This window comes from Aspergillus nidulans, chromosome V, assembly GCF_000011425.1.
Source record: "Aspergillus nidulans FGSC A4 chromosome V".
In the NCBI taxonomy this organism is placed as follows: domain Eukaryota; kingdom Fungi; phylum Ascomycota; class Eurotiomycetes; order Eurotiales; family Aspergillaceae; genus Aspergillus; species Aspergillus nidulans.
Window position 1 is genome coordinate 2,485,367 of NC_066261.1, and position 26,768 is coordinate 2,512,134.

Sequence of the window (26,768 nt, forward strand, 5' to 3'; positions counted from 1 at the left end):
GCAGCCAAGAGACTAGGATTACAGTTTGCTAGTATCACATAATGAGTGTATCTAGAGTTATAGTAGCACCGGTTAACTGGTAGATTGAGAACAATCATAACAGACGGTGACGGGAAGCTGCGACTTTGCTATTAAGTACTCATAACTCATAACTAGTATCCAACCCTATTGAGCAAAAATCCACGAGCACCGCTCTTTAAAGCACTTGACACCTGGCTCACTCACAAGACACTTTATATGAAAACATGTCAACCCTTCCTGGCCGTCCAAAGGGGTAACTTGTACATTCCGTGATGGGAAGCCATTGTAACAAGAAGTCTGAGCTACTGAATCATGCTGAGGTTTCCCCATGGGACTATTGTGGGAGGCGCTACTCGGTGTAAGCTAGCGCAGGAAATTAACCCTTACTTGAGATAGTGATCAAGACCAGTCCAAGCAACGACTTCTCTGTCAGCTACTGTCTGTGTAATGTACTTGTTTATACCTTGTGAGAGTTCTTTTTAGCATAATAAATGGGCCTTTGATCCTTAGAGTGAAGCTTGACTGCTCCACAAGCTGGTTAGATTTGAGTATGAGACTCAACCAGATGATGATCTGCACTGGATAGATAATGCGTGTCTGAATTCAGATATCAACGTCTATGTATACCAGAAGTCTAGACATATGAAGGGGATATAAGAACCTAGGCATGGGGAGGCCCAGAGATACGTCGGTGTAGGCATCGAATAGGGCCTACGCTACCCTAATACCACTCAAAACCTCTACCATTTTTGTGGCCCTACTCTCTGATGCGTGGCGGTAAAAGTCATGGGCCTTCAACCTGCCTACCTCTAACCTAGTCTGCTAGGGCCTGCATTGCTGGACTGGCTCGTACAGCAGTAGCCATGATTATATGTAGAGATTGTGGAGGCAGGGCCTTTTTAGTAAATATGAATAAGACTTTTATAACAATCACTTGCGTAAACCCACCGGCATGCAACATCTAGAGTCTCTAGGCCCTCCTTCATCTCGAACTCGCAGGCACCAAGCCTTCTCGTTGTTATTCCAGTGCAGACTGAGACACGGTTTGGCATAGCTGGTCTGCTGTTCCGGGGCCGATTCATCCGATCTTACTACACTGGCCATTAGTACATAGGCACAACGCCTCAGCTATCTGCGCTGATCCCTCCGAACTTGTAGGTGTTTAGGCCACATACATAAGGCCCCCAGCGCTTTAGGCCCCCAGGTATATCTCTAGCACGGGCTTCGGACCATAATTAAGCCTTGCCATGAGGTTCACTTTCCGGGATTGTATTAAGACCCAAGCCGAAGCCAGTAAATTAGGGAGAGATTAGCAAGAGTTCCGCTGTCATAGATATTTGGGAATCTGTTTGTTTGGATCATCGATCAATATAGGCAGCAACTAGGAATTCGAAGCAGATAAGCTGTTAAATAGCTTACGTTGGAGTGATCGTCGGGCTCTTGCCAGTAGAAGTATAGCTGCCCTTCCAGGCTTCCCACAGTCTTACCCACAGATTTCAATAGACAGAAACAGCCTTGCCCGGCTACGCAGGGAGCTTTCCACGTCTAGAAGGATGACTAGAAGAGCGTCCGCTGTATTGAGCACGCACTTAAAAGCCAGAGCAGTTCAGCTTGCTAATATCTTGAGCTGTGGTTTAAGTCTGATAGATCCGAGCTGATCGATGAGGAGCGTCTGAGAGGATATACAACGCTAACTGTCTACTGATAGCATAACCTAGTAGTTACCGGTTGTATCCTAAGCACCCTGTCTAATTCTAGGAGGCGAATGAGCAGGCAGACGGCGTCAGAGTAATAGATTCGACTTAAGGCACTCATCGCAAGTGTACGCCTAATTCACTAGACATAGTCCAATTCTAATCTATACTAGGCATGATCTACGCTCCTGGAGTAATGCAGCTGAGATATCGACCCGCACTGCCTCTTAAGACGCTTTTCACTGTTTAGGATTTCGTGAACATCAATGGTCAATTAAGGAGGCCGATCATCTATTATACGATTTCAGAATTTGCCTCGTGGATAATTCTAGCATTCTTACTTCGCGGACTGAATCATAGAGTACGCCTTATCTCGGGTCAGTCCAGCTTCGGATCGTAGAGGTGCATAGCATGAGGTATAAAGCTGTCGTCGACATCCCCTTCTATGTCAACTAGAGAAGCAGTTACGCAGCCGGTATCTATTCCTGACTCGTTAAACAGACGCCCATCTGAAATGATCTCCAAACAAATCCAGCTCCTCACTGCGCTCGTCGCTATAGCACCCAGTGTGCTCGCAGACTGCACCTTATCACTCCAATTTACCCTAACCCAGGTATAGCCCCATTAAAACAAGCATACCTGCTCTACATTCGTATAATTGTCTCTGATGATTCTAACCATCCATCTCTGATATAGAACCCTGTCGTCGGAGGCGACAACGCTTACACTTGCGGCGCAACTCTAGACTATGGCGATGGCCGGAAGGATACTCTAGACACAGAATGTAGCCATGTTGCCAAAGATCACTGCTACAACTCTCAGCTTCCGTGGAGGATTTGGTACGTGCCTTGGTACCCTCCTGGGGCATTACAATAGCATAACCCATTACCAACTCTCGAGGCAAGAATTAACTGAGTTATAGTGTCACAACCAACTGGGACTTATCTGACGGATATGTTGACTATGCCGCTGAGCACCGCGACTTCAACGAGGATGGATGCACAAAGGATAACTGGGCTACTATTTCAGGGCAGGGTGCTACAACTAAGTGTACTTTCCCCTGTTAGAGTTGGAAGGAAGTTTGCATGAGCCATTTTAGGATATGCGAGAAGACGTTGATCTAGATCTAGTTTGGTTCAGCATGAATAACGACCGGACTCAGATCCTATCTTAAGCCGCTGGCAAGAAGGCTAACCCAATGAATGTTGTAAGCAGCCCAGCCGTGTGGTAGGCAAGAGTCCTGTCAATATCTTCAAATCTCCTGTGGCCTTTAGAACCTTCACAGATCTAGGAAAATTCACATACCAGACCCTATGGAACAGGATCAAATACTGCCAATTGAAAGTATCCTAAGCAAGTTATGGCATTACTCGGATGTCTACTACGGTATATTGAGTAAATAATGTTAGTAAGCTCTACTGAAATCACTGCTTTATTAGGTAAGGTTCATTTTCCAGCCTATATACATGCCCTATCTACGGGATCTGTATCCCACGCACGTAAGCAGCTGCTCTAAGCCAGGGGATACGATGTAAAGCACAGAAAGTCAGCCACCATTACCATCCATCCACTTATTTCAACAAGGCCTGAAAGACAGCTAGTAAGCATCTCTGACCTTATCAGATATTCCGATTTGGTCTGATACATGCCACGCAGAGGAAACAGCACATACCTCACTCATACAAACTGTTCTAGTTCGACAACGCGAGGTCGATTGTCATTCTGGTCCTGTGATTGCATAGAGCTCGGTCCGATTAGTCGTTGGAACGATCTAGGGAGCATCAGTGCTTGCACTCTAGTACGTAACTAGCTCGTAACATTTGGTTCTAGTGCCTAACACCTCCTGAGACTTGAACTGTCGGATGGAAGGCCGCTGCGGACAGGCATGTGGAGACTGGTCTTTACATATGAAGTCTATTTTAACCCACAAGTAGGAATTTGCCATTAAATGGGAATGAACGGGGTCAAGTGTGTTATAGTCATCATTAATTTTACCGTGGGTATTATATCTATATGAGGTCGAAGTATATATGCACAGGTGCTACCAGAGCACTATCCCAATCCGAAAACGCCGCGCTGCGTAGGCCTCGTGAATCAATTGATGCTATACTTTCGGAATCCTTCGTTTCGGTAAAGTCCAGGGTTCGGGGCATACGACCTAGATCAACAAACTCGTCAGTCAAACGGGTCAAGCATCTCAAACAGTCTTTGCTTTAGAAACTAACCTCCCCTTCACTATACGCCCAAAAATAGACCGCGATCCCAATCAGATAGTAGATCGCTGCGTTCGTGCCTTGGTATATAAGCGCCGCAAGAATCGAGCTGAGCGGGTAGAGCAACAGCCGAAATTCGATGCTGCGATGCGCCGTCGTCCCCGCGAGGTATTTTAGTGGCCATTCCCAGGCGACGCCCAGGAGGCCCATTAAAAGGTTCAATATTTGCAGGACAGGTACGGGGGTGACCGCGCCGTCGAGGTTTCGGGTCCAAGTGTCCCAGAAAATCTTGGGCCAGATAAAGGCTTCAATTGCGCTGCCTATTTGGTCTGGTTTTGTTAGATTGGAGATGAATCTGATGGTGGCAGTGGTGGTTGAGGTACGTACAGACGGACGCTGTGAGGACGATGAGGCGGGCCCAGTGGTTTTTGATGAGACGGCCCATCTTGAGGTCGACGACACTCCTGGTGTATGTAGAGAAAGATGTTCAGCGCTTCCGTCCTGCGAAAGTGCGGTCGTCAACTCGTCGATGCGCAGATTAAACGAAGCCTCAGGTTCGGGATTTGAGATCAGCCGTGTGTCTCGTTGAGGAATATCACTCGTCGATTCGTCGTGCAGTTTGACATGGCAGATGACGGTGGAGTCGTGCTGGTCTTCTACTTTGAGGGGTCGAGTCTGCAGAAATCGGTTTCGGGTTCAATCAACGTGGTTTGCCACGACCTTCACAATCATGCCGAGATCTAGCAAACGGATTGAGCAAGATAGTGTCTTGACGGGAATCATGCCACGTTCAGGCGAGGGAGACCCGACCGCTTGTGGGAGGGCCGCGGATTACATAGCTTCGCACGGTAGCGATGCATCCCACCTTCCTGCCGTTGTGATAGGCGTGCTTCAACTGGGGCCCGATTCGACGCCGGGATGATTAGCCCTCCAACCAATAAGGCATCAGAAGCAGCTAGGTTGTCCGACGCCGCCGCTTGGCTTCTTCAGATGCAGAAGGAGGCAGGTCACTGATTGGAGAGGGGGCATTGGACATGTGCGAGGGGAACCCCTGCCCGGCGCTTAGAGGCGTGACGACAAGCAGGAGCAGGGCAAATGGGCATCGAGGACGCGGGGACGGGAGGGACTGGCCGCATTAGTCGCATGCCTAAATGTGACGGCCGAGAAGATCCCACAGCGAATTCGTGGGGCCCACGCGCAGTCTAGCCGCCGCTCGGGTCTGCTGCTTGGGCAATGTCATTGATCAGTAGCCAACCGTGCTCGCAGGACAAACTTCTGAAGAATCGGACTGCGAAGCGGGGAAGCAGGTTCATCATGGATGAATACCCTCATGGTTTCTATTTGCGTCTCGTCCAGTCTTGGCGGCGGTCGAATGTATATTTTGTCCAAGGCTCCAGTCGCAATTTAAACCATGCCATCAGACTCAATACCTCAGTGACGAGTATAGATCCCTCGCAAGGTCTCTTTCTTACCGTCGAACTTGAAACACCCTGGAGATGACAATGATTGTTTTCCCCGAGACCGCGGCGACTCGGCCTTCACCGTCCTTTCCAATAATACAGACCGGCCCATCCGTTCTTCGCACGGGATCAGCACCCTTTCAGGTATTCCCCGTGTGACAAGTGGTCACCGTGCAGAGCCAAGTAGGCTTTCACTGAAAGCTCTTCGTGTCCCCTCGTGCCAAGGGCTGGGTAGTCTTAATAGATTGCGCGGAGATGGATTCCGCTTGAGTCTAGCCTTGACTCGTCCAGATATCTATATTTGGCACCGCCTCGTGCTCGCTGGTGCCATTCCCAAGCCTTTCTCTCGTTTGCTGGGGTCGAGTGGAACGGCGCTTGTAGAACTCCTCCCATAGGGCAGCGCCTCAACAGGCCTCGCAAGCTGCAGCAAATCATCGCACCGCGAGTGCGAGAGAATGACCTGACGCCTCTGCAAATATCTCCAGTATACCAATCAGTGTCTTCGCTAACATCGTAAATTTCTCCCAGCCACATGGCGGGTCCGCTTGTGGTTTTCCATGGATAGAAGAACGACCACCGAAGGCTGCAGAAGATAGCGCACATGGCCGTGCTCTAGGATCGCGGCCAGTTGCCAGTACGGTCGCTTCGAGGGAAGATCATGACTCGATCTGAGTTCGTGGCTGGTTGTGATAGCATCCATCGGGCATTGTCTCATCGCTGGGAGGACAGGCGGAAATCAGGATCGCTTGTCACAACACAATCGTCGAATAAGGTCAGCTGTATCGAACCATGGGGCAACGCATCGTGTTCCGGAGAGGCCTGGAGGATCTGGAGTGGTTCTTGAATTAGCAGACTGAGACCCGCTGGTTAGGAGAGTTGGACTGGCTTGCAGAGACCGTTTACTCGCTCCGCCAATAATTGAGCACGATCGCAGTGACCCTGGTCTAGGACTGAATGTTTAGCGCAGTGGGCGCTGAGCAGTTGGCACTGAGCTTTGAACACTGACTGGGCGCTGGTCGCTGCTTAAACTTCCTCAGGTGCAGAACAGAACCTCACGACCCGCGCCTTTCCTTTTCCTTCCCCTCTCCTCTTCATCTTCCCTCTCCCCTGCACATCTCTACCACATCGTCGGGTTCTCCACTACCATTGAAGACCAGTATTTGATCTGCATCGTTTTACCGGCCGAGAATTACTTGATAACATGGTCCGACAGGCGCTCGTCCTTGTGTCCCAACTGCCCGCTATTCCTCTGCGCTGAGTGCTCACAATCAGTCTCGCTGCAATCCGATCACGAAGCCACCACGCTACCTTTACTTAATTAAGAAGTCTCGTCACGGCTCGCTATTGATAGAAGTGGAAAGGGGACCGAACCGTCGAATTCTTGCCCCTCGGGGTTCTGCCTTTTATCTCAGCGGCACTACGTCCGTCCCAACTCGCCCCGTTAGATTGACGACATACCATTCACGAGTCTAGGTTTCAGGGCTGTATAATTTATATAGTGCGAAGTTTTAAAGGGCATCAGTCGTCCTCTCCTTTACCAGCAAGCATCTCGAGTCGGATCGGCTTCTAGCGTGCCTGTTTTTCTGCGCCTCATACCAGCACCGTCATCGCCGGCCGATGATCCAGTGCGCTGTCAAGATACACCGCGTTTCCTTACCGGGTCGGTAGGCTTATCGCCATGGGCCGATATCCGCTGAAATCCTACTTTGCTCCCTCAAAGCTATTCTTCTATACTTGGTTCTGGGGCGCGCATATTGCTATTTTTGCATACGGATGGTTCGTCAACGTGAAGCGATAGAGATAGAGCGGAGTACTGACTGGTTCAGGTATCACCAAGCGAAGAGCGAGCCATTGTCGCCACTCAATGTCCTTTCGTACTCAGTCTGGATCTCGCGAGGCGCTGGCCTGGTATTGACAGTCGATGGAACACTTATCTTGTTGCCGATGTGCAGGAATCTCGTCAGGTTTCTACGGCCCAAGCTACGGTGGCTACCTCTTGATGAGAATATATGGTTTCATCGCCAGGTGGCGTACGCGACTCTTGTGTTTACCATTCTTCATGTTGCAGCCCACTATGTTAAGTAAGTCGATCTCTAGGGGGATCAGGAAGCAAGGAAAGCTAACGTTTTACAGTTTCTACAACATTGAGAGAAAGCAGTTGCGTCCCGAGACAGCACTACAAATACACTATGCTCAGCCCGCGGGAGTGACCGGTCATGTAATGCTGTTCTGCATGATGCTCATGTACACCACGGCACATCACCGGATTCGTCAACAGTCGTTTGAGACCTTTTGGTACACTCATCATCTCTTCATCCCGTTCCTACTTGGGCTCTACACTCATGCGACGGGCTGTTTTGTTCGGGATAGCGCAGAGCCATACTCGCCGTTCGCGGGCGAGCGGTTCTGGAAACATTGCATTGGGTATCAGGGCTGGCGATGGGAGCTCGTAGCAGGGTTCTTCTACCTCTGCGAGCGACTATGGCGCGAGATCCGGGCGCTACGCGAAACGGAGATTGTGAAGGTGGTCCGTCATCCATACGGTAAGTCAGCTGCGCGATAGACAATCCTCGAGGGTTTTACTGACGAGCTAGACGCAATGGAAATCCAATTCCGCAAGCCCGGCTTCAAATACAAACCCGGACAATGGCTTTTCATTCAAGTCCCCGAAGTCTCCAACACTCAATGGCACCCCTTCACCATCACTTCCTGCCCCTTTGACGACTACGTTAGCATCCACGTTCGCCAAGTTGGCGATTTCACCCGTGCCCTAGGTGACGCCCTCGGATGCGGCCCGGCACAAGCCCGCGACCTAGAAGGTCTCGACCCCATGGGCATGTACGAAGTCGCACTGCAGAACGGCCAGCAAATGCCCAAGCTTCGCGTTGACGGACCCTACGGTGCTCCTGCCGAGGACGTCTTCGAGAACGAAATCGCTGTGCTCATCGGTACCGGTATCGGCGTGACGCCATGGGCCTCCATCCTCAAAAATATCTGGCACCTACGTGCCTCCCCAGACCCGCCCCGCCGTCTCCGCCGAGTCGAATTCATCTGGGTCTGCAAGGATACCACCTCATTCGAGTGGTTCCAAGCCCTCCTTTCTTCATTGGAAGCCCAGTCCGCGTCCGACGCCGCCTATCAGGGGGTTTCGGAGTTCTTGCGAATCCACATCTACCTCACGCAGCGCCTCGATCAGGATACAACGACTAATATCTACCTCAACTCTGTTGGCCAAGAACTCGACCCCCTCACCGAACTGAAGAGCAGGACCAATTTCGGTCGTCCAGACTTCAAGCGGCTATTCACGGCTATGCGGAACGGGCTGCAAGATCAGTCATATATGCGCGGATTGCACACGCATTCCAGGACAGAGATTGGTGTCTACTTCTGTGGTCCGAATGTTGCCGCAAGGCAGATTAAAGCGGCGGCTTCCTCTGCGTCCACGAACGAGGTTAAATTTAAATTCTGGAAGGAACACTTCTAACTTACCAGTCTCATCTCGTTTAACTGGACCATTTATGCCCTGTATCTGCTTCAAGCACCAAAGCTATTTTATGCGTTGACATCTGTTTCTGATATCACGTGATGAGTTATGACTTTCCTTGTTTTACACTCTTGCAGCGCGTCCTGTAATGGTCTCATGCAGGACGCTTGCAATATCCTCTGTATTCTACCCCACGACCCGTATATAGCCACGTTCTCTAGAATTCAAATTAAACTGGATAAGTAATTGAAATGTATCTGCTTTCAGATTCCATCTTTCACAGACTAGATCTCGTAATGAGCATTGCTTAAGTACTGCTACATTATACGACATTACATCTGCACCGCCTCATTTTCATCCCCACTCGCAGCATCGTCTGGCATGGATATAGGCATACCGAACTCCGCACCTCGCTCTTTCTCCATCTTCACAGCCATCTCATCCAGTTCCCGCTCAATGTCAATATGAATCCTCAGTTCCTTCTCAACAAGAACGTTATATACGTGGCGCAGTTCGTGGAAGCTCATCCCTTTGCCGCTTTCACCTTCTCTGGTGGCAGTGTCTTCGCGCAGCTGGCTGAACGCGAGCATGAGGATATCTTTGGACCAGGGGCACGCGCGCATGGCGCGGTAGAAGACACTCTTTGCGCGGATTAGCTCACTGCGAGAGAGTTCGAAAAGGATATAGAGTTTCCAGAGGCTTATGCTACCGCGGCCTGTGGATGTACGGGATGAAGGTGATGAATTCTGGTCTCCGACAGCCTTCTCGAACGCAGCGCGAACAGAGTGCAGTGTCGAACCAGCGTATGTTGGGCGGTTTAATTCTGTGTAGATGGAGAAAAGATGTGATGTTATTGGGATTGCGTTAATATTGTTGATGGATTGGGATGATGTTGTGGTGGTTGTGGTAGTGATGTCTCGCATAATCTCGCGGACACGCTCCTCAATGCGGAAGCGAGATTCGTTCCAAGCAAAGAGAGAGAGCGTTATTGTGTTTTGAGGGAAAGACGCGATGCTTTCGTTTAATATTGAGCGGATCGCGGATGGTTTGTAGAGGGTGCTTGTGCGGAGGTGGTAGTAGAGGAGTTTTGCGCGAGCTTGGTGCAGGAGTTCGGTTGCATATGATATGAAGGTCTGCGTGGGGCCTGAGTCTGGATTCGGGAGAGCGGAAAGTCTGTTGATCGTGGCGCTGTATGCATCAAGGGCCTTGTTGACGTCTTGTGCGTCAATGAGGTACGTTAAGATAGCCTGACTGTCGGTACAGGCTTTGATAATGCTCGGTTTTCGGTCTGCAATAGCGCTTTCTTGGATCTCCGATAGATACTGCGCAGGTTAGCAATTGAATGAAATGAAAGGCGACGATCACGCACGTTACGTAGCTTCAGCTGATTAGCAGGGCTAAACGATGATTGCTGAGACGCATCGGGAAATGTTTTAAGATCGATGTTGCTCTGCGGCATGGAAACCAAGAGATGGGCGGCGTGGGCTATATTTCGAGCCTCCAAAAGTTCCCATATCCAGGTATGCCACAGAATAACGCTGTCAACTCGTTGTTGGCTTGGAAACGATTTACTCATAGAGATAGCCGTGGCCCAAACATGATCAGCAGCTGCGTGGTTGCCATCTCGACGCTCCATAATTGCATATGCGTTATACAGTCGGAGGCTTGAAGGCCTCTTTTTGAGTAGTGACTTTGCATACCTTTTGGCTTCTTTGGAATTGCAGGCGAATTCGACTGCGACAGTGTACTCAGCCAATAGCTCATCCGACGAGTATGCATCAACCAACAGCCTCAGAGTTCTTCGAGTCCAGTCACGAACAACACTGCATGCTGGGTCAGAGGTAGCCTTGAGCCAAGCATTGAAAGAAGAGAACCAATTCTCCGGATCTGCAAAATAGGTGTCATAATCGTGGATAAAATATTGATGAGGAAAGATTGTTGGCGAGATGCCGGATTCTCCCTTAGTTGTCGTTGGAAGCCAGTCATCGAGGTTCGCGATCGAGGCAGCTGATAACTCGTTTCGCAGAAAGCTGTCACCCATCCAACAACCGGTTGTCCTATAGTTGTTGACGGTTATTATAGGCGGAAGATGAGAGAAATATATAAAACCCTCAATGAGCTCAGATATCGAATCAGGTAACGATGCGAGAGAGAGAATTTCTAAGAGGTCACTGGCAAGGACCACGCGGTATGGATCATCTTCTGGCTCATCCAAGCTTCGGGCCGGGAGTTGAGCAATGAGCATACGTTCTCTTTCACAGGCTGTCCATGATGCAAACATGGACTTTGAGTTGAGATGGTGCTGCGGCTGGAAAGTTTTAGGCTCAAATAAGGCCACATTGCTATTTTTCCAACCCTTGGCCCCAGGCTCACCAATCCGAGCTACTTCTGAGTCCCAGAAATCCGTGAATGCAGACAGCACTTCGTCTGTAACCATGTGGACATCGACGCCTTGCGGTCGGAAAAAAGCCAGCTCCAGAATTCCTTGCCAGAGGCCAGTTGCTTGCTCCGTGTATCCCGCTTCACGTAAGAAAAGCGTTAGTCGGAGAAATAGATATATTTGCACACAGGCTTTCTCCGGCCCATCCGGGGACATCTTATTCAGACGTAGGCATTCGATGAACGTTGCAAGGCACTGACCATGGGTGAAATTAAGAAACTCTGTCTGGCGGAAATCGAGATATTTCACCCAGAGGTTGATATACTGCGAGTTGGCTTTCAGAGTGGACTGCCACTGCTCCAATACCTTTTTTGTGTCCCACAGCTTCGTTCCTTCCTCCAGAAGTCCGATAAGAAGGCGATCTCGACCAGGACCCTGACCAATCTTCTTCAACGCCTTTTCGTACAAAGAGACCTTGATATCAGCCAAACCTTTATGCTCGGCAGTGGTCAAGAGACTTGAATGTTTTGACGACCCTCTAAGAACAGTCTCTTGATGGTCAATAAGCCGTAGCCAAGCATCGACATCGGTAGGGCGTTCTCCAACAACCCGTGAAAGTTCTACATTTCGCTGTTTGATATCCCAATCCGGGTCTTGTCGAACAGTCTCCTCGCCACTCAACTCGGAATCTGTCAACGGCTCTAGGTCGTTAGGCAGGCCCTCCTCAGGCTTTAGTTTGCCATGAATCGACCGGTACCCATATTTCTCATCCTCCGCATCTGACCCGCTAGCGAATCCATCGTGTTGCCTCCGCTGAGAGTCAGACAACGGTACAAAGTCCTTCGAGGCTGCGATTGGGTCAGTCGCAAACGAGGTCGGTCGGACTCGCAGTAATCTCGGCCGTGATTTCTCCGATTTCGATAATAATTTCTTCGACCTCGTTTTCGAGGAGTCGGTGCGTATTGTTTCAGATCTCACGACTATCTCATTCTCGCCAATGGTTTCGCGGTCGATTCGATAGTTTGGAGGAAGTCCAAGTACACGACCTCGGCCAATGCGGTAATAGTGGGGGACGCTATAACGATGTATCGTCCCGTACACCAGGGTATATTTGTCCCCTTTGCGGTCGATCACATAGATGTCTGATAAATCCCTTGTCAGGTCCCCTGTCGGATCCCTCAAAACATCACTCGACGGAGGCGTAGGTTTGCGCACGTGCTCCTTATCGCGACGACTGATCTCCTTCCGCAGATGGCGGGAGTCCCTGCAATCACCCCTTCGGTCGCTGGACCGCGAGCGGCCCCTATGTTCGCTGGTACGCTTTGAGCGGTGTTTTGACCGATGCCTAGATTTCTCCTCAGACTCGACTCGCTCGCGACTGGAGGGCTCGGAAGGCCGATCGGTATCGGGCGGAGCTGGTCGAGGCTTGAAGCTGGCGAATCGCGGAATGCTTTTCTTTTCCTGGAACGGCGTCAATAAAAAAAAATAATAATAAGTCCGCTTCTGAACGTACCTGCGAGCCAGATGTAGCCATGCTCCTGGACGTGAGGCATTGTTGGGCGTAGACTATCTTAAGAGTTGTAGATAGGCAGCTGGAGGGTAGCCTGGAAAAACTCCGCTCCCGCGTTCCGCCTTTCCCTTCTGGACTAAAAAAAAAGTTGCGGAGCTTTAAAGATTTCCGCTCGAGCATTCCTTTCAACCCGCATCAGTCGCTATACTGCCTTTGAATTCTTATCGAGGGATGGACACATTGCTCGAATTTTAAAAAGGATTTGCCCCTCGAAAATGGCGTCTTCCCTCGCCGCGCAGTTGTCGCAGATTGCGGCCAACTCCACCAACCAGTTGAACCTCAAGGCACAGAGACTTGCGCATTCAAAGTCTCTGATATTTGACAAGCGGGTCGCCGGGTCGCAGGATTTTGATACGATATACGATATTTGCTATGACGGTTTCCGAGAATTATGTCAGTTGGATTTCCGGTTCGCGCAGTTTGAGCGCTCGATCTTCAGCGAGCAAAGCAAGGTCCAAGACCGGACGGAGATGAATGTGGAGCAGAACAGAGAGCTGGATTCTGTATTAGAGGCTTTTTTGGCGCTTGTCGGTGGGAGACTGCTTTTGAGCCCGGCCGTAAAGGCTGTTGAGTGGCTCATTAGGCGCTTTCGGTACGCTGACCCGGGTAGAATTGAACTTTTCTGATGGCTAATGGACATACAGGGTACACGAGTACAACACCCGCTTTACTATCCTCACATTTTTACCATACTATTCCACACCCGTATTCCTGAACCTACTCGCTATTCTCCCGGACGACCTTCCGTCAGCGCTCAAGGTGCTGATTCCCTATAAACGAAGCGCGATCAATCCTGTTCGCCAGGCCCTCGTGCAGAACGCCATCTCTAATCGAGACCTCATAACTACTCTCAACAACTATGTCCTTCAAGTTTGCCGTCAACGGGCCCACCATCATGCGCTGTTAGCTTTCTGGGCGGGTATAATTACGGAGGGCGTTGCAGGGATGTTGGATTCCTCCCGGTCTGGTCGTCGAAATGTTGAAAAGCAAAAGCACGACGATATTATCCTCCAGATCCTCCCAGTCCTTAATGACGGATTCGCCATGAAGGACGTTTCCGAACTTGTGATTGGGTGCTACATGGTTTGCGTTGTGCTCGCACAGAAGGCTGAACTCCAAGACCGGGTTTTGGACGGGTTGATGGAGGCTGTCACAGGATCTTGGACGGAGGAGACTATGAGTTCCGGACTTATCTGCGTTGCAGTTCTAGCACAACAGAAGCCTGACCCTATATTGCCGAAGCGGGTGTTCAAGGCGATGCTTCGCATGAAGGACCCCTTGAAGCAGTTGGCCGATATCTCAACAGAGTACAAAACCTCCCAACTGCTTCTTGGTCTAGTTGCTGGCTGCGTTGACAGCTTGTCAACCCAAAAAGATTCCGCACGGCTGGAACTGCTGTCTTCGATGTTCAAGAGCCAGCTCTTAAATGACGCCGACACGGCAAAGGCCATGACCTTCGTTCTCCAGGCCGCAAGCGCTGTTGGTGGCACGATTTCTCTGGATACTCAAACCCAAATTGCAGAAATTGTTCAACATTTCAGCCGGTCTAGCTCATTGCAGCCGGTCTTCCAGAAGGTGATCGACGAGTCATCCATCGATCTCAGCGTGATAGAGTACAACTTGCAGACTGTTATTGAGTCTGTGCCCGTCAACAAGGCCATCGAAGACGTCGAAATGGAGGATGCAGACAAAACGGAAACAGCAACGGATGGTTACGACTCAGCCCTCGAGTCCTTAGCAAAAGAGAGCTCATTCAGCACCTCGTTTCTCACTGCGCAGTCCATTCCAGTCTTCGATAAGCTTGTTCAGACTTTCGCATTGTCTGCTGGCTCCCCGGAGAGGGTCAGCGCTTTCGTCGAGCTGCCAGTTCTATGCAAAGCTAATGCCACAACATCACCCCAGTTTCTTTCCTTTTTTGTCCGAGTTTTCACCGGGATGTACCCCGCTGGTGTCAAAGCAGCTGCATTGAAGACAATCTCTTCGATTGTCAGCTCCGCCGCGTGGTCCGATGTTGACGTTCAAGCGCTGCTCCCTTTCATGCTCATTGCCTTAGCTGATCCCTCAGAAAGAGTGCGCTCCGGAGCAGTTGACGCCTTGGCGAACATTGGAAAAGTCGTCGATAAAAAGAAGAAGTCTGGTGTGTGGGCTCGCGATTCTTTATATGGCAAGTCAATGCATATTCCCTGGCTGTCCAGCAGCGACTTCCAAAAGATCTTGGAGCGAGCTGTACTTCCTGAACTAGAAGAATGCCGGTCTGACGGCGAGCATATTGGCCGAGCTCTTGAAAATGCCTTGCGAGGGGCAGCATCAGATTCTGCTTCGGCGATTAAAAAGCCTCTGCGATTGGCCTTCTTCACATATCTTTGCTCACATGCCGTTCACCTTCCGCTCTTTGCGCCTAGGGCGGGCCTACTGAACCTGCTCAACCGGGTTGACAAGGCTGGTGGCACGACCCGCACTAAGGAACTAGAGCCGTTATTGAAGAAATGGCGAGACATGAGTGAACAGGAGGTGGCTGAGGTCCACGAAAAGGAGCAAATCTCTGTATCCGACTTCGAGGCCCAAGTGTTGAAGACAGTTACGCCGAAGGAAAAGGATTCGATCAATCTGCTCCTTTCCACCGTCACACCTTATTCACCATCATTGAGGGCGTCCTTTGTCTCCTCTGTCTTCAATCGCATCAGTGAAATATGGGGCAAGGTGCCTGAGGATCGACAGATTACTGCTGCTGAGAAGCTCTTTGAGCTCTCGACCCAAGCCTCGGAGTCTCCTCTCGTCGATAACGCCCGGGATCTTCTTCGTCGCGTGGAGCTTCCTGGTCCCGTCCTTCTCAATTACCTCCAGCAGATTCCCGCTTCTATCACTGACATTGATTCTCTGGGTCCTGCGCCGAAGCGCAGAAGGACGAGTCAGAACAACATGGTTGCAATGACCACCAAAGATGAGGCGAAACTCAGCAAGTTGATGGACAAGATGACCTTCATTTTGGAACTTGTGGACGGCTCCAGCCCGGAAGCCCATCCAGAGCTCACGGAATGGTTGTTCCAGACTCTGGCCGCTCTGCACCATTTCAAGTCTCAGATCCAGTCCGGCATGAGCTACCTCCTCAGCTTGACACTTGGCAGTCTCCTGGCCATTGTCAACCGTTCCAGAGCGAGTAGCAAGCCTCAGTTCGATACATCAGTTGTTCGCGCTGACCTGGTCGTTGACTGTGTTCGCACAACGGAAAGCCCTCAGGTTCAGAACACCGCTCTCCTTCTGGTTGCTGGCCTGTCTGTCATCGCGCCCGAGCTGGTTCTCCACAGTGTGATGCCAATTTTCACCTTCATGGGTTCTAGCGTGCTAAGAAAGGACGACGATTACTCTGTTTCCGTTATCGACCAGACTATCGACCAGGTAGTTCCTGCTCTCATCCAATCCCTGCGTCATCAGAAGCGTGATGTTGTTTCTGGAACATCAGAGCTCTTGCTAAGCTTTACTGCCGCCTTTGAGCACATCCCGTCTCATCGCCGTCTACGCCTATTCCATGCCTTAATCACGAAGCTCGGAACGGAAGAGTTCTTGTTTGCGGTCCTGGCAATGCTCGCCAATCGATACTCTATGGACAAAGCGGTTCTAGTCCTAATGACTGGGCTTGTCTCTGATGCTGACGCTACGGTCGAACTGTCAACCTACAGTAAATTCCTCAATTTGGTGGGCGACTCCCTCAAGTCCAAGCCGGGCATCTCGCAGGTTCTCCTTGGCATTGGAAGCGACGATGGCCGCGAGCCTCACAAGGTTGCTGCGGACCTATTGCGCGCACTGGCCTATCTCTTTAAGCATTCATCTTTGAAGGTGAAGATTGCTCGAGCGCTCACCACGGAAACCGATGACTCTGAGCGGATCCGCGCTCTTTTCTCCAACATCCTTGAGCAAGTCCTAGCCATCGGAGAGTCCATGCAGAGCGTCAAGCCGGTCCACCAGGCCGCTGGTGATGTTCTCAGTGGTCTATTCAGTACCCTCACTACAATCGACTTCCTCGATACTATCGAGGCACTCTTGAAACGTCCCGATGACGCGCTCCGCCGGAAGGTTCTCAGCTTGCTTGCCACTCGCCTGCAACAGAGCCCTGAGCGCGACGGTGCTTCGCAAACGCGCATGCTCGACTTCCTGACAGTCCTTGTTGACATCGTGCAATCGTCCCCTGACATTCTGCTCAAACATGCCGCGGTTACTTGCATCGACCGCATCACGGAGAAGTACGGCAAGAAGGAGCCGTCCATGGTCACTTCTGCCGCGCAGGTTGTCGCCAGCGCCTCTTGCATCGGCCAAGAGGACGATCGCATCCGCATCAACGGCGTGCTGTGCCTTGCTTCGATGGTTGAGGTTCTTGGCCAAGCAATGATCCCTGCCCTTCCAGAGGTTCTCAACCGGTCTCTCGCTTTGCTCGAGTTGAGTTTGGAAACCAACAAGGTCAATGCCAGACTCCATGATGCAGTCTTCACTCTCTTTTCTGCCCTCTTCGTCCATCTCCCCTACATGGTCTCAGCCTCCCACCTCGACCGCCTGCTTGTGCTCTCTTTCAAATCAGCCGCCTCCGATGAGGATCTCGACAATGAGAACCGCCAAGAAGCGCTGCACTTTATGGCGCGCAAGGTAGATATGGCCGTAGCACTTGCCTCCATCGAGCGCAACTGGACACAAGCTGTTTCTGCTGGCCCCTCCGCTACGCATGAGGTTTTGGACGCCATTAGCCTCAGCATCGAGAAACATCCCAAGTCTGCTACGATGAAGAACCTTTCTGTCCTGACAACAATTCTCTTCCGGGCATTCGACCTCCGCCGAGAGCAGACACAGTCTTCTGAATCGGCGTTCGACGCGTCAGATCTCGAGGAGATTGAAGATCTGATCAACGATGTCACGATCAAAATGATCTACAAGCTCAACGACACAGCGTTCCGTCCTATTTTTATCAAACTCGTCGAGTGGGCGACCGGGCTTCCAGAGAAGAATACCCAAGGCGGCTTGGCAAGGTTGACTACCTTCTACCGCTTCCTGCAGGTCTTTTTCGGTACTCTTCAGGTACGTTCCTATACGCGTAGATTCCCCACGTTCACAGATAAAGTCCTAACGTCCTATAGTCCATTGTCACCGGCTACGCCAGCTACATCATCGAAAGCGTCGTTTCCGTGCTCGAAACAGCCAGCCCCTCAAACCCGAACACCAAATCCCTTTGGCTTGCAACAATGCGTATGCTCCGCAGCGCCTTCGAGCACGACCAGGATGGTAAGTACCTCCTTCTCCGCCCACGTTGATATCTAGCCCTCCGTATTCTGCAGAGAATCATTACTAACAATGCGCAGAATTCTGGCAATCCCCCTCACATATCACCAAGATCTCCACACCTCTAATCTCCCACCTCCGCCACGCCACCTCCACCACAACAGGAGCCCTTGTCGCCACGGAAACAATCCCCACAATCACCGAGCTCGCCGTCGCTGCTGACTCAACGGACAATCATAAGGAACTAAACACCGTGCTTATGCGTTTCCTGCGGCCGTCTAGCGCGTCCCTTTCCAGCAGCAGTACCAAGAGGGCCGGTCCTGGTCTTGGCGGCGATAACCCGCAAACCAGAATTGCGGCGCTGAAGACCGAACAAGCGCTCACGGAACACCTGGGTGAAGACTGGCTTGCGCTCTTGCCAGAGATGTTACCGTATATCAGCGAGCTGATGGAGGATGAGGATGAGGGCGTTGAACGTGAGGTGAGAAAGTGGGTTAAGCAGATTGAAGGCGTGTTGGGGGAGAGGTTGGATGATATGTTGACTTAGTCTCCTCTTCCCTTCTCTTCTTTCCTGCGGGATTGGTTGGGATGAGATAGACGGCTGTTGGTTGATTGAGGGCGTTTTGAGGTGTTGTATATAGGTCGCCTGCCTCTGCTTCTTTTTGTCTATTGCCTGTATATGTAAAAGTCCGGTGTGACATAAACCTATCTTAAGTTTTCAGTCTTCAGTGGTTTTATCCTGGCCTTGGTTTGAGAAGCATTCTAGATACCTTGGCCTCTTTTTGTTTGCGGTTCCACCTGTTGCCATGCGCTTGGAAAGTTCCTACATTCACTCCAAACGCCGTACACCGTAGTCAGAAACATGTCTAATCCGCACAGTCCGGCTATGCTAAGGACAAGTAAACCTAAGAGATCCTGGTATGCTTTCACTTCTACAAGCTTTCAAGTAAATCCATTCCGCAGATTCTCAAACCTCGACGCCGGATACTCCAGCTGGTTCTCGGACTTGTCGAGGGCATTCACCCCACCGAGAGTGTCGACCAACTGCACCCAACCGTCATATTAGCATCCACCCTTTGTCTTCCAAACCATGTGTACCAAGGCCAAGTAGAGAAGACGATAGAAGGGCAAACTTACCGTCTCAATCAAACTCCCCCCACTCCCCACCTCCCGATCCCCACTGGACTCCCACCACATCCCACCTCCCATACCCAAACGCATAAGATACACCCCCTTGTGCCGTACAACACCCACATTATCATAACTAATAACTTCCTTCTTGTCTTCGTCGTAGCTGAAACTCGCGGCAATCTCCTCAACCTCCACAACCTCCGCCCCGGGTTTTGGCAACGCCTTATAATCCCACACGCCCGCCTCAAAGCTCCCCTCATACCCCACACCCTCGAACTCCGTCCCCGGCCCGTCGGTGTGTGTGAAAGACCGGCCGTAGAGAGGCATACCCAAATTGATTTTTGACGCAGGGATTCCAGCGGCTAGGTAAGCGGTTACCGCGGTGTGGGTGTTGAAGGGTGTCGAGGCGGGGTTTTGTCTTGACGCGAAGAGATTCGCATTGTGTCCTGTGATTGTATCCCAGCTACCGCTGTAGTCATAGGCCATTAGATTCCAGAAGTCAAGATAACGGTCCATGGAGGAGAGGTGCAGGGTGGTGTATTTGCTTGGGCCTGGCTCTGTCAGTTGGTCGTTTTGTAAGGGGAGATTAGGGTATGGAACTTAGGGTTACTGAGAAATAGGAGGGAAGAATGACGCACCTGCTGGCGACGCAACACTCAGGAGGAAGGGCTTGTCGCTGTCGTTGTCGGCAGCATATCGGTCGAGTTCCTGGGTTCAGCTTGTGAGCATTGCCTACTTAGGACTGATACGTAGAAGAGATTATTGGTAGGCATACTTCTCTTGTCTCGCGCAGCAACTCAACAAAGTCACTAGCCTGATCGTCATTTTCTGGATACTGCAGGCATCCGGTCATATCAGCCCTCATTCTGCCCAACTTCATGTCTTAGGCAAGCAAAGCTCACCTCCCAATCAACATCAACCCCATCCATACCCAGATCCCCCATCAGCTCTACCGCAGATTTCGCAAACAATCTCCTCCCCTCTTCTGTAGCTGCCATCCGCGCGAAATTCTTCGAGTATGTCCAACCGCCAACACTGAGGAGGACCTTGAGGTGCCGATTCTGCTGCTTAAGCAAAAAGAGCTGCTTCACGCAGCCGTAGACGTTGTCGTTTCCCTGGTCATTCCATGAATCGGTAGGATAGTGCTTCTCTATGTCTGAGTACGTGTCGCTGAGATAGACTTCCCCAGTTTCGGGGCGCACGTTGGCGAAGGCGTACAGGATGTGTGTTAGGTGGGAGACTGGGAGGTCTTGTGGATTGTGGTGACGGGCGTAGATTGCCTATTTATGGTGGAATAGCGTTAGAAGGCGGTACTGGGGAAGGAGAAATGATAGCCGGGGACGTACCCAGTTTACGAAGTATGCCATTGAGCGATATTCTCTTTGACCAGAACTAGGATCGGAGATGGGACCGGGGCTATAGCCGGGGCCTCTGCCGGTGGTATTGTTATGGGCATAGTTGGTGTTGTTGTTGGAGGTAGAGTTGAGGCTTCGGTAAATATGGTAGAGTGGGGGAAGAGTGGCTGCTTGCGCAAGGACGAGGAAGATAGTAGAGAAAAAAAGGATGGGAAGCTTCATCTTGACGAACGGAAGCCAGCTGAGGGAGAGAAAACTGATGAATAGAGGAAGATAAGGGAAGAGGAAAGAAGAGAGTAGTCTCGAGGACGCAAAAGGGAGATACTTATGCAGTCCCGGGCCCAGGTGTATAGCGCAGAGTGAAGTATAACTTCACTTTCCGCTGAAACACAGCAAAGCAAACATGCATATGTAACACTAGCCGTTAATGCAGGCTAACGGGCGAGCCTTAACCTAACAGTTGCAAGGTGAAGGTAGTGAATAGATAGAAACTTGAAAGGCGATTGGCAGAATGCGCGAGTCTTGCTCTTCAAGTGACTGTATCAGACGAGTCAAGTAGACCAGATGAGCTTGAGTGAATACTCCAGTGCAGTGGAGTAGGACGACGGCGAAATGCATAAAATAGACATTATGGGTTCATGTAGGACTAATGCTAATCTATATCTATATAACATAACAGCATTGCTCGTTATTCCTAGGAAACCTGGGTATCAAACTCCAAAGCTAGAAAGAAAAAGGACACAAAAATCACTTTTATGAGCAGCGCACCTCCCGAGGTCTTGCGCTGGGTAAAGAAGATGTATACTCTGCGTAATCTGGAGGAGCGCTTGCGGAACCCATCACTGGGGGTGCAATAGTGCGCGGGCTGAAAAACTCGGCGTCGACTTCCTCCTGGGTGATTTCTTCAGATGACTGCGCCAGAACAGATCCTGGTTGACCGGAGGTCAGCTGGATAGGGACCTTCAGAGTTACCGTCGGCGTGATGATGTTCATATTCGGGGTGTGATATGAGATGCAGAACTCCAGGATGTAAATGCGAGAGATCAGACACGAGTGAAAAGTCGGAACAAACGCTCTGTTTGTCGGTAGAGAGACAGGAACGACAACCGAGGCTGTATAGTAGTTGTCTCCAGACCACGAGGCCGACGGCCCTGTGATAGACTCTGCAGAAGAAGCTGACTGGAGAGAGTATCGACGTGCAAGGGAATCCATGCCATGCTTAGTCCATTGCGCAGAGGCAACACACCTGCTCGATAATGGCAGGATCTCCTGGTATACACCCTGTCCCGACATGTCCGATGCAGAAACTACCGAAGCAGTCGGATAGTTATCCCAAGGGCGTACGGAGTAGTAAGTCGCAACACGCAGCTTGCTCCAGACCGTGCCTAGACTGGGCGGTTCTTCGTCCCCCACGGGGTCGAAGCGCAGATGGATAGTAGCAGCCGTGCTCGTCGGCTCGGAGCTTTTGTTCGGAAAGCTGTTCATCTGCAAGGGCTTGGGCTGTGAGGCGGCCACCACGAGCCGGCCCTGGCGCGGGCGCAGGGTACCGCGCCTGACATCTTTTTCTTTCCGGGTGCAGTAGACGGGGTCGCAATCAAGAACGGTCAGAGGCGGTTCCTCTTCGACGGCTGGAACGATGCGAATCTTCTGTCTCGCCAACTTCAGGGTCTTTGCAGGACCCACGACAGGTCTCTGCAACACTTCGGCCCGGATGTGGTATGTGACACGCGTCATGTCAGGCGACATGTCGTCCAATGCCGTCCTGCCGTCCCTGGAGAGAACGGGGTCGCCAAGGGAGGGCAGTAAGAGAGTGTGGGAGTCATGGATATGGGCATTTGCCTTGTGGTGGCTGCAGATATGCGGTAGCAGACGCTGGGGAATGACAAAAGTGAATTGAAACTGATAGCTGCGGCCAGGCTCAAGAACGCGCGGCATTGGATAGAGGGAGTCTTCAATGGGTTGGCGGAGTCTCAGGAATGTTTGGGTTGCTCCTGTGCGCCCTGGGACCATGCCTCGTTCCACAAGAACGGCTTGAGATCCTAGCCGGAGCGGGCAATTAGTACCTTGTGGATTCAGATGCATGAAGTTCAAAGCATACCCTCCAGCTGGATGTTAACTTCATCGAAACTGATGAGATGGTTGGCGGTGACGGTGACAGTCCCTTCAATACGGTCTCCGGTGGTGTAGGCTCGGGCCGCGCTGCCTGTCTCGCTGGCAAGTTCGATTTTTATCTGTGGACTGGCAAAGGGATACAGCACATCGGCTGCCCTAGTGCCAGCGGAGAGGAGTGAGGCGGACATGGGCGTAGCAGAAGACTAGGTCGTTGAGGAAAGTGAGGTTGAAAGAGAAGACAAAAACCCCAAGTGGGGTGTCTGCAAAGTTATATAGTTATGCTCCGCCGGTGTTTGTCTTGATGGAAGAACATTGAAAGATGCCAGAGGGCGTTGTAGGATGTTGTTGTCAAATCAACGAATCAGAGCAAGCCCCCAAAGCCAAGTTGGCTAGTGCTAGCAAAGGGCGTGCAATGACGCCCTACGATCGGGGTCCACCCTCTGTCAACCAGGCTCCGCGGCACAAGTGAGACTCCAGACGAAGGATTGCAGGGCTTATGCTATTGCTTGCCGTATTTCAAACGAAGGTTCCCCATGCCGTTGGAAACGGATTTGTCAGTGAGAATATGAAGCCACTGAGTCACAAGTTACGACAACTACCGTGCGGTGAGCGCAATACAGATTTCTCAGCTGGCGTCATTCTTCACGAAGGCAGGGCGCCATGCTCCATTTGTCATCCCCAGATGTCAGTATAAGGCGCGCTTTCTTGATCCACCAGACTCGCTTTTCTGACTCACCGGTCACAAGCCTCCAACTTTCAGGGTGCAAAATAAAACATGTCCGCTTTGATTGTGTTTCTGGGAGATCCTCCAGGATCCATAGTCCAGACCAAGTAGCTTTTTGGCCTTCAACACAGACTCGTTCGTCAAGCATTACCCGAAGCACATGCCGCATACCCGGCCCAATGCCCAGGGCCATTCACCATATTTATTCCAAACATGATTCTCCCAATGAACACGGTCCGCATCCTTTCGCCCAAAGTGGATGCTGACTAACACTCGTGTTTCTAAGCCTTCAATGTAGTGCATGCGTAGCCGACACCTCGTGTTCTTGATTCAAAAAGCCATTTGCTCCTTGGCATGTATAATTTGGCTGAGTGCCGCGCGGCGGGTTCTATTACCATAATTTTCCTGTCATGCATTCCTCAAGCTCCAGTTGTGGCCGAGTTCGGCGTCCTAGGAAGTGATGCCCATCACTTAAAGACTGAACACTCATCTGCTGCGATCGTCTTTGTCGCTTAGACGGGAGGGGATAATGTAGGACCCTGGGACGACAGGACAGATATACGGAGGAACGAGCCAAACGCTTTTGCATATGCCCAACAAGCCCAGCAAAACCTGTTGTTTCCGAGTGTTGTGAATCTCTCAATGCCAGGGAGAGCCCGTCCCTTCATTCATCCCAATCCGAGGGCTCGCTCAATTGAAGCCGGTCATGCGGCCCTGGAGAAGCATTGAGCGCAACATTGCAAGAAAGCTACCTTTTCGCTTGTTTCGAAAGACGGCAGCTCTGGCGTCCGCCCGGTTGTTGTCCGTTCTTCGCAGAGCTATCCTTAGGAATTGACTCGGACTGACTCCGAAAGATTAGATTGAATAAATGCACTCCCCGAATCAGTGATATTCTTTTGATGACGTACCCTTTTCTCCCACAAAACCGCTCGGCGAGTGGCCTATGGAGCTGACGTGCTGGCCAGCCACTGCGGCCTGCATTCGTAAGAAGCCCCGAAGAGTGATGCATGGGCAATGCCACGCCAGACCATGTACGCCATCATTCAGTTTTCACATGAAAAAATGTAAAGAGAATTGCTTGGCCTCAAGTGGCTCCTCCGCTGGACAATGTCAAGATAGTATATGGGAACTCGAGCTCATCCATTCTGGGCTGGAGAAAGCGTCTCTGCTAGTCTGGAAGGACTATCTTTGTCCTGGCAAAATAATATCTTCGGGAATTTTCCCAATCCTAATGCATATTATACCACGTTCTTTGACTTCGTTCAGGGCTTCTGGCTATCGAAAAAACGAACGACTGGTTTCCGTATAGGTACCGTGGGCCTAGCTGCGCTTAGCCAATCCGTCAGCGATCGTTTCAGGGTGACAGCCTTTCAGCTTATATCACTCTATCCCTTTTTGACAATCTCGATCGACTCCTAGAAGGTATCGGGGTTAGGTTCTTCGTGAATGATCTCACCACGGTAGAGAGAGATGAAGAACTCGCCGGCGAAGAAACGAACCAGACTGTGGAAGTAACCAAGTACAAGGGCTCTAAGGAACGATGAGCATCAAAGGTCGTCATCTTTTTGAAAGACAAAGTTCTTTAAGTTGTATGAGGTACAAGAAAATGAACCGTGCTGTGGGAACCCAGGGAAGGTTCTCTGATCAGACTCCAACGACCTCAGCGTTGAGGTTGCAGCAATTCTGCCAACATCCCATTCAGTCCTCTTCAACACATCTTTCGCAAGACCTTCACTTCTGGCATCACCGCCCAGAATTCCATTCTTCCTATGGACAAATCGACATTTTTCTTCCTCGTCATGCCGAGAGGCACAACAGACAGTCCATCTACATTTGCAGGTTGGTACAGGCACGTTCGCTCAATGCCCCATGCCATCTTGTTCTTCTCTCTTTCTTTGGCCTACTCTAATCTTAAAGAGGGGACCTCCAGCGCTAACAAAGAGTAACACTCCCGCAGTACTCATTTCATACAGAAGGGACTCTATCCGCATACTCGTAGCACCCGAGCGTTTGATCAATAAGGGTGCTTGAGGATAACCAGATGCAATTTTGTCTTGCGGGTCACACCCAGAAGTCCTTCGATCTCTAGAGCCATGCCCTAGCCCATGGTGGACCTCGAGGCAAGCGCTCGTCTACAGGCAGAACAAAACGCAGTCCACCATAATGTTATCGGGGTACGCAGAAACCGGCCGTCTGATGGAGCTGACAAGTTTCAACTGTGGAAGCCTAGGGGCTATAGGGTTCTCCATTGAAATCGCGCTCAAAGCAGGCACGGATTGGTAGCGGCACATGAACCTCACTCCTTTCTGCCTGCAACTTAGGTCTACCCTGGGCCTGCTTCTACGACGGGAATTACTGGCTTCGTTTCGAAATCTTCGGGGTCATTCTTCATTGCCTTGACCGTCTGGGTCCGCTCTGTCGTCGGCATCTGGGAACTTCCACCTACTCGCGTTAGCGAGCAAGTATGTAGTAAATAACGCCAGCAGGAAATCTGACCAATTGACCTTGAGCACACAAGCTTGTCCTATGGCAACAGTATCTGTATAATACCTGTAATTCCTGGAACCAACTGTAGCATCCCAGTCATGTTATCGAAATACGACAACCGGTCACAGCAGAACATTCTCGACATCTCGAATCACACATCTTGTCCCCAGCAGAACACATCTTTAAGCTTCAGCACCACCATCAGACCCTTTCCCCAGGTCTCTTTCCTTCTCCTTCACCGAGACCGCCCGCTTAGCCTGATATTTCTGCACAAGTCCATTCCCGATGCACGAACGCCGACTCCTTGGATCACGGCCTAATTTGGATAGACATCAGTTGTTAGTATTAGGTTTAATAAAAGTCCAACGCCTAGCAGATATACCGGCATTTCCGTCGTTCTATCCAGCTATCCGATCATTTTGTGACTAGGCCGTCTTTAGGTTTGAGGCGCTTATTCCCTGCCGGCTGGGATTGGTGTTATCGTAGCTAAGTTGTACTGTTGATGTTGTTAAGAGCCATCCCTACTCAAGTGCAGGTGATCCTCCTAAAGCCTCTGGAGTATAGTTGCACTGAAGTTAGTCAATGGCTCTCAACTTTCAAGTTATCCTGAATATAACCTAAAGCAATAGTTATCTATGGTCAAAAGTAATATTTGCCTGACTGAAAGCTGACGGATCTGGGGCAGCTGGTCTTTACTCCGTCCAGCACAGCAGTAAGGCAATGTTCTGGGCACTTGCAAAGTCCGCTAGATGGGTAGGAAGGGTGAATATTCTCCTGACAATTTTTGATTCATATTTCTGACCTACAAGGCATGTCTAACTGAATGTCCCAACTATAAATTACGATGATACCCGTGTGAGTTGCAGGTAAGATCG

The 26,768-nt window shown here is 50.8% G+C and overlaps 7 protein-coding genes across 7 annotated transcripts, besides 1 other annotated feature; 3 read left to right on the forward strand and 4 right to left on the reverse strand.

Annotated features, from left to right (window-relative positions):
* Positions 1-26,768: part of a sequence feature (contig 1.94 1501..523724(-1)) that runs on past both edges of the window.
* Positions 2,230-2,782, forward strand: ANIA_05459 (uncharacterized protein; the record flags this gene model as incomplete). The annotated part of the gene is made up of 3 exons (XM_657971.1): positions 2,230-2,328; positions 2,412-2,554; positions 2,638-2,782. The coding sequence occupies 3 exons, from the start codon at positions 2,230-2,232 to the stop codon at positions 2,780-2,782; spliced, it is 387 nt and encodes a 128-aa protein (XP_663063.1).
* On the reverse strand, positions 3,719-4,373 carry ANIA_05458 (uncharacterized protein; the record flags this gene model as incomplete). Its single annotated transcript, XM_657970.1, has 3 exons — positions 3,719-3,724; positions 3,941-4,248; positions 4,316-4,373. The coding sequence occupies 3 exons, from the start codon at positions 4,371-4,373 to the stop codon at positions 3,719-3,721; spliced, it is 372 nt and encodes a 123-aa protein (XP_663062.1).
* ANIA_05457 (protein noxA) lies at positions 7,067-8,872 on the forward strand (the record flags this gene model as incomplete). Its single annotated transcript, XM_657969.1, has 4 exons — positions 7,067-7,164; positions 7,215-7,469; positions 7,522-7,931; positions 7,983-8,872. The coding sequence occupies 4 exons, from the start codon at positions 7,067-7,069 to the stop codon at positions 8,870-8,872; spliced, it is 1,653 nt and encodes a 550-aa protein (XP_663061.1).
* On the reverse strand, positions 9,143-12,786 carry ANIA_05456 (uncharacterized protein; the record flags this gene model as incomplete). Its single annotated transcript, XM_657968.2, has 3 exons — positions 9,143-10,194; positions 10,242-12,713; positions 12,766-12,786. The coding sequence occupies 3 exons, from the start codon at positions 12,784-12,786 to the stop codon at positions 9,205-9,207; spliced, it is 3,483 nt and encodes a 1,160-aa protein (XP_663060.1). The 3' UTR covers positions 9,143-9,204.
* Positions 13,038-18,631, forward strand: utp10 (snoRNA-binding rRNA-processing protein UTP10; the record flags this gene model as incomplete). Its single annotated transcript, XM_657967.1, has 4 exons — positions 13,038-13,414; positions 13,467-17,883; positions 17,943-18,087; positions 18,165-18,631. The coding sequence occupies 4 exons, from the start codon at positions 13,038-13,040 to the stop codon at positions 18,629-18,631; spliced, it is 5,406 nt and encodes a 1,801-aa protein (XP_663059.1).
* ANIA_05454 (glycoside hydrolase family 18 protein) lies at positions 19,027-20,792 on the reverse strand (the record flags this gene model as incomplete). Its single annotated transcript, XM_657966.1, has 6 exons — positions 19,027-19,128; positions 19,222-19,772; positions 19,854-19,923; positions 19,991-20,050; positions 20,118-20,495; positions 20,562-20,792. The coding sequence occupies 6 exons, from the start codon at positions 20,790-20,792 to the stop codon at positions 19,027-19,029; spliced, it is 1,392 nt and encodes a 463-aa protein (XP_663058.1).
* ANIA_05453 (arrestin (or S-antigen), N-terminal domain protein) lies at positions 21,324-22,870 on the reverse strand (the record flags this gene model as incomplete). The annotated part of the gene is made up of 2 exons (XM_657965.1): positions 21,324-22,609; positions 22,669-22,870. The coding sequence occupies 2 exons, from the start codon at positions 22,868-22,870 to the stop codon at positions 21,324-21,326; spliced, it is 1,488 nt and encodes a 495-aa protein (XP_663057.1).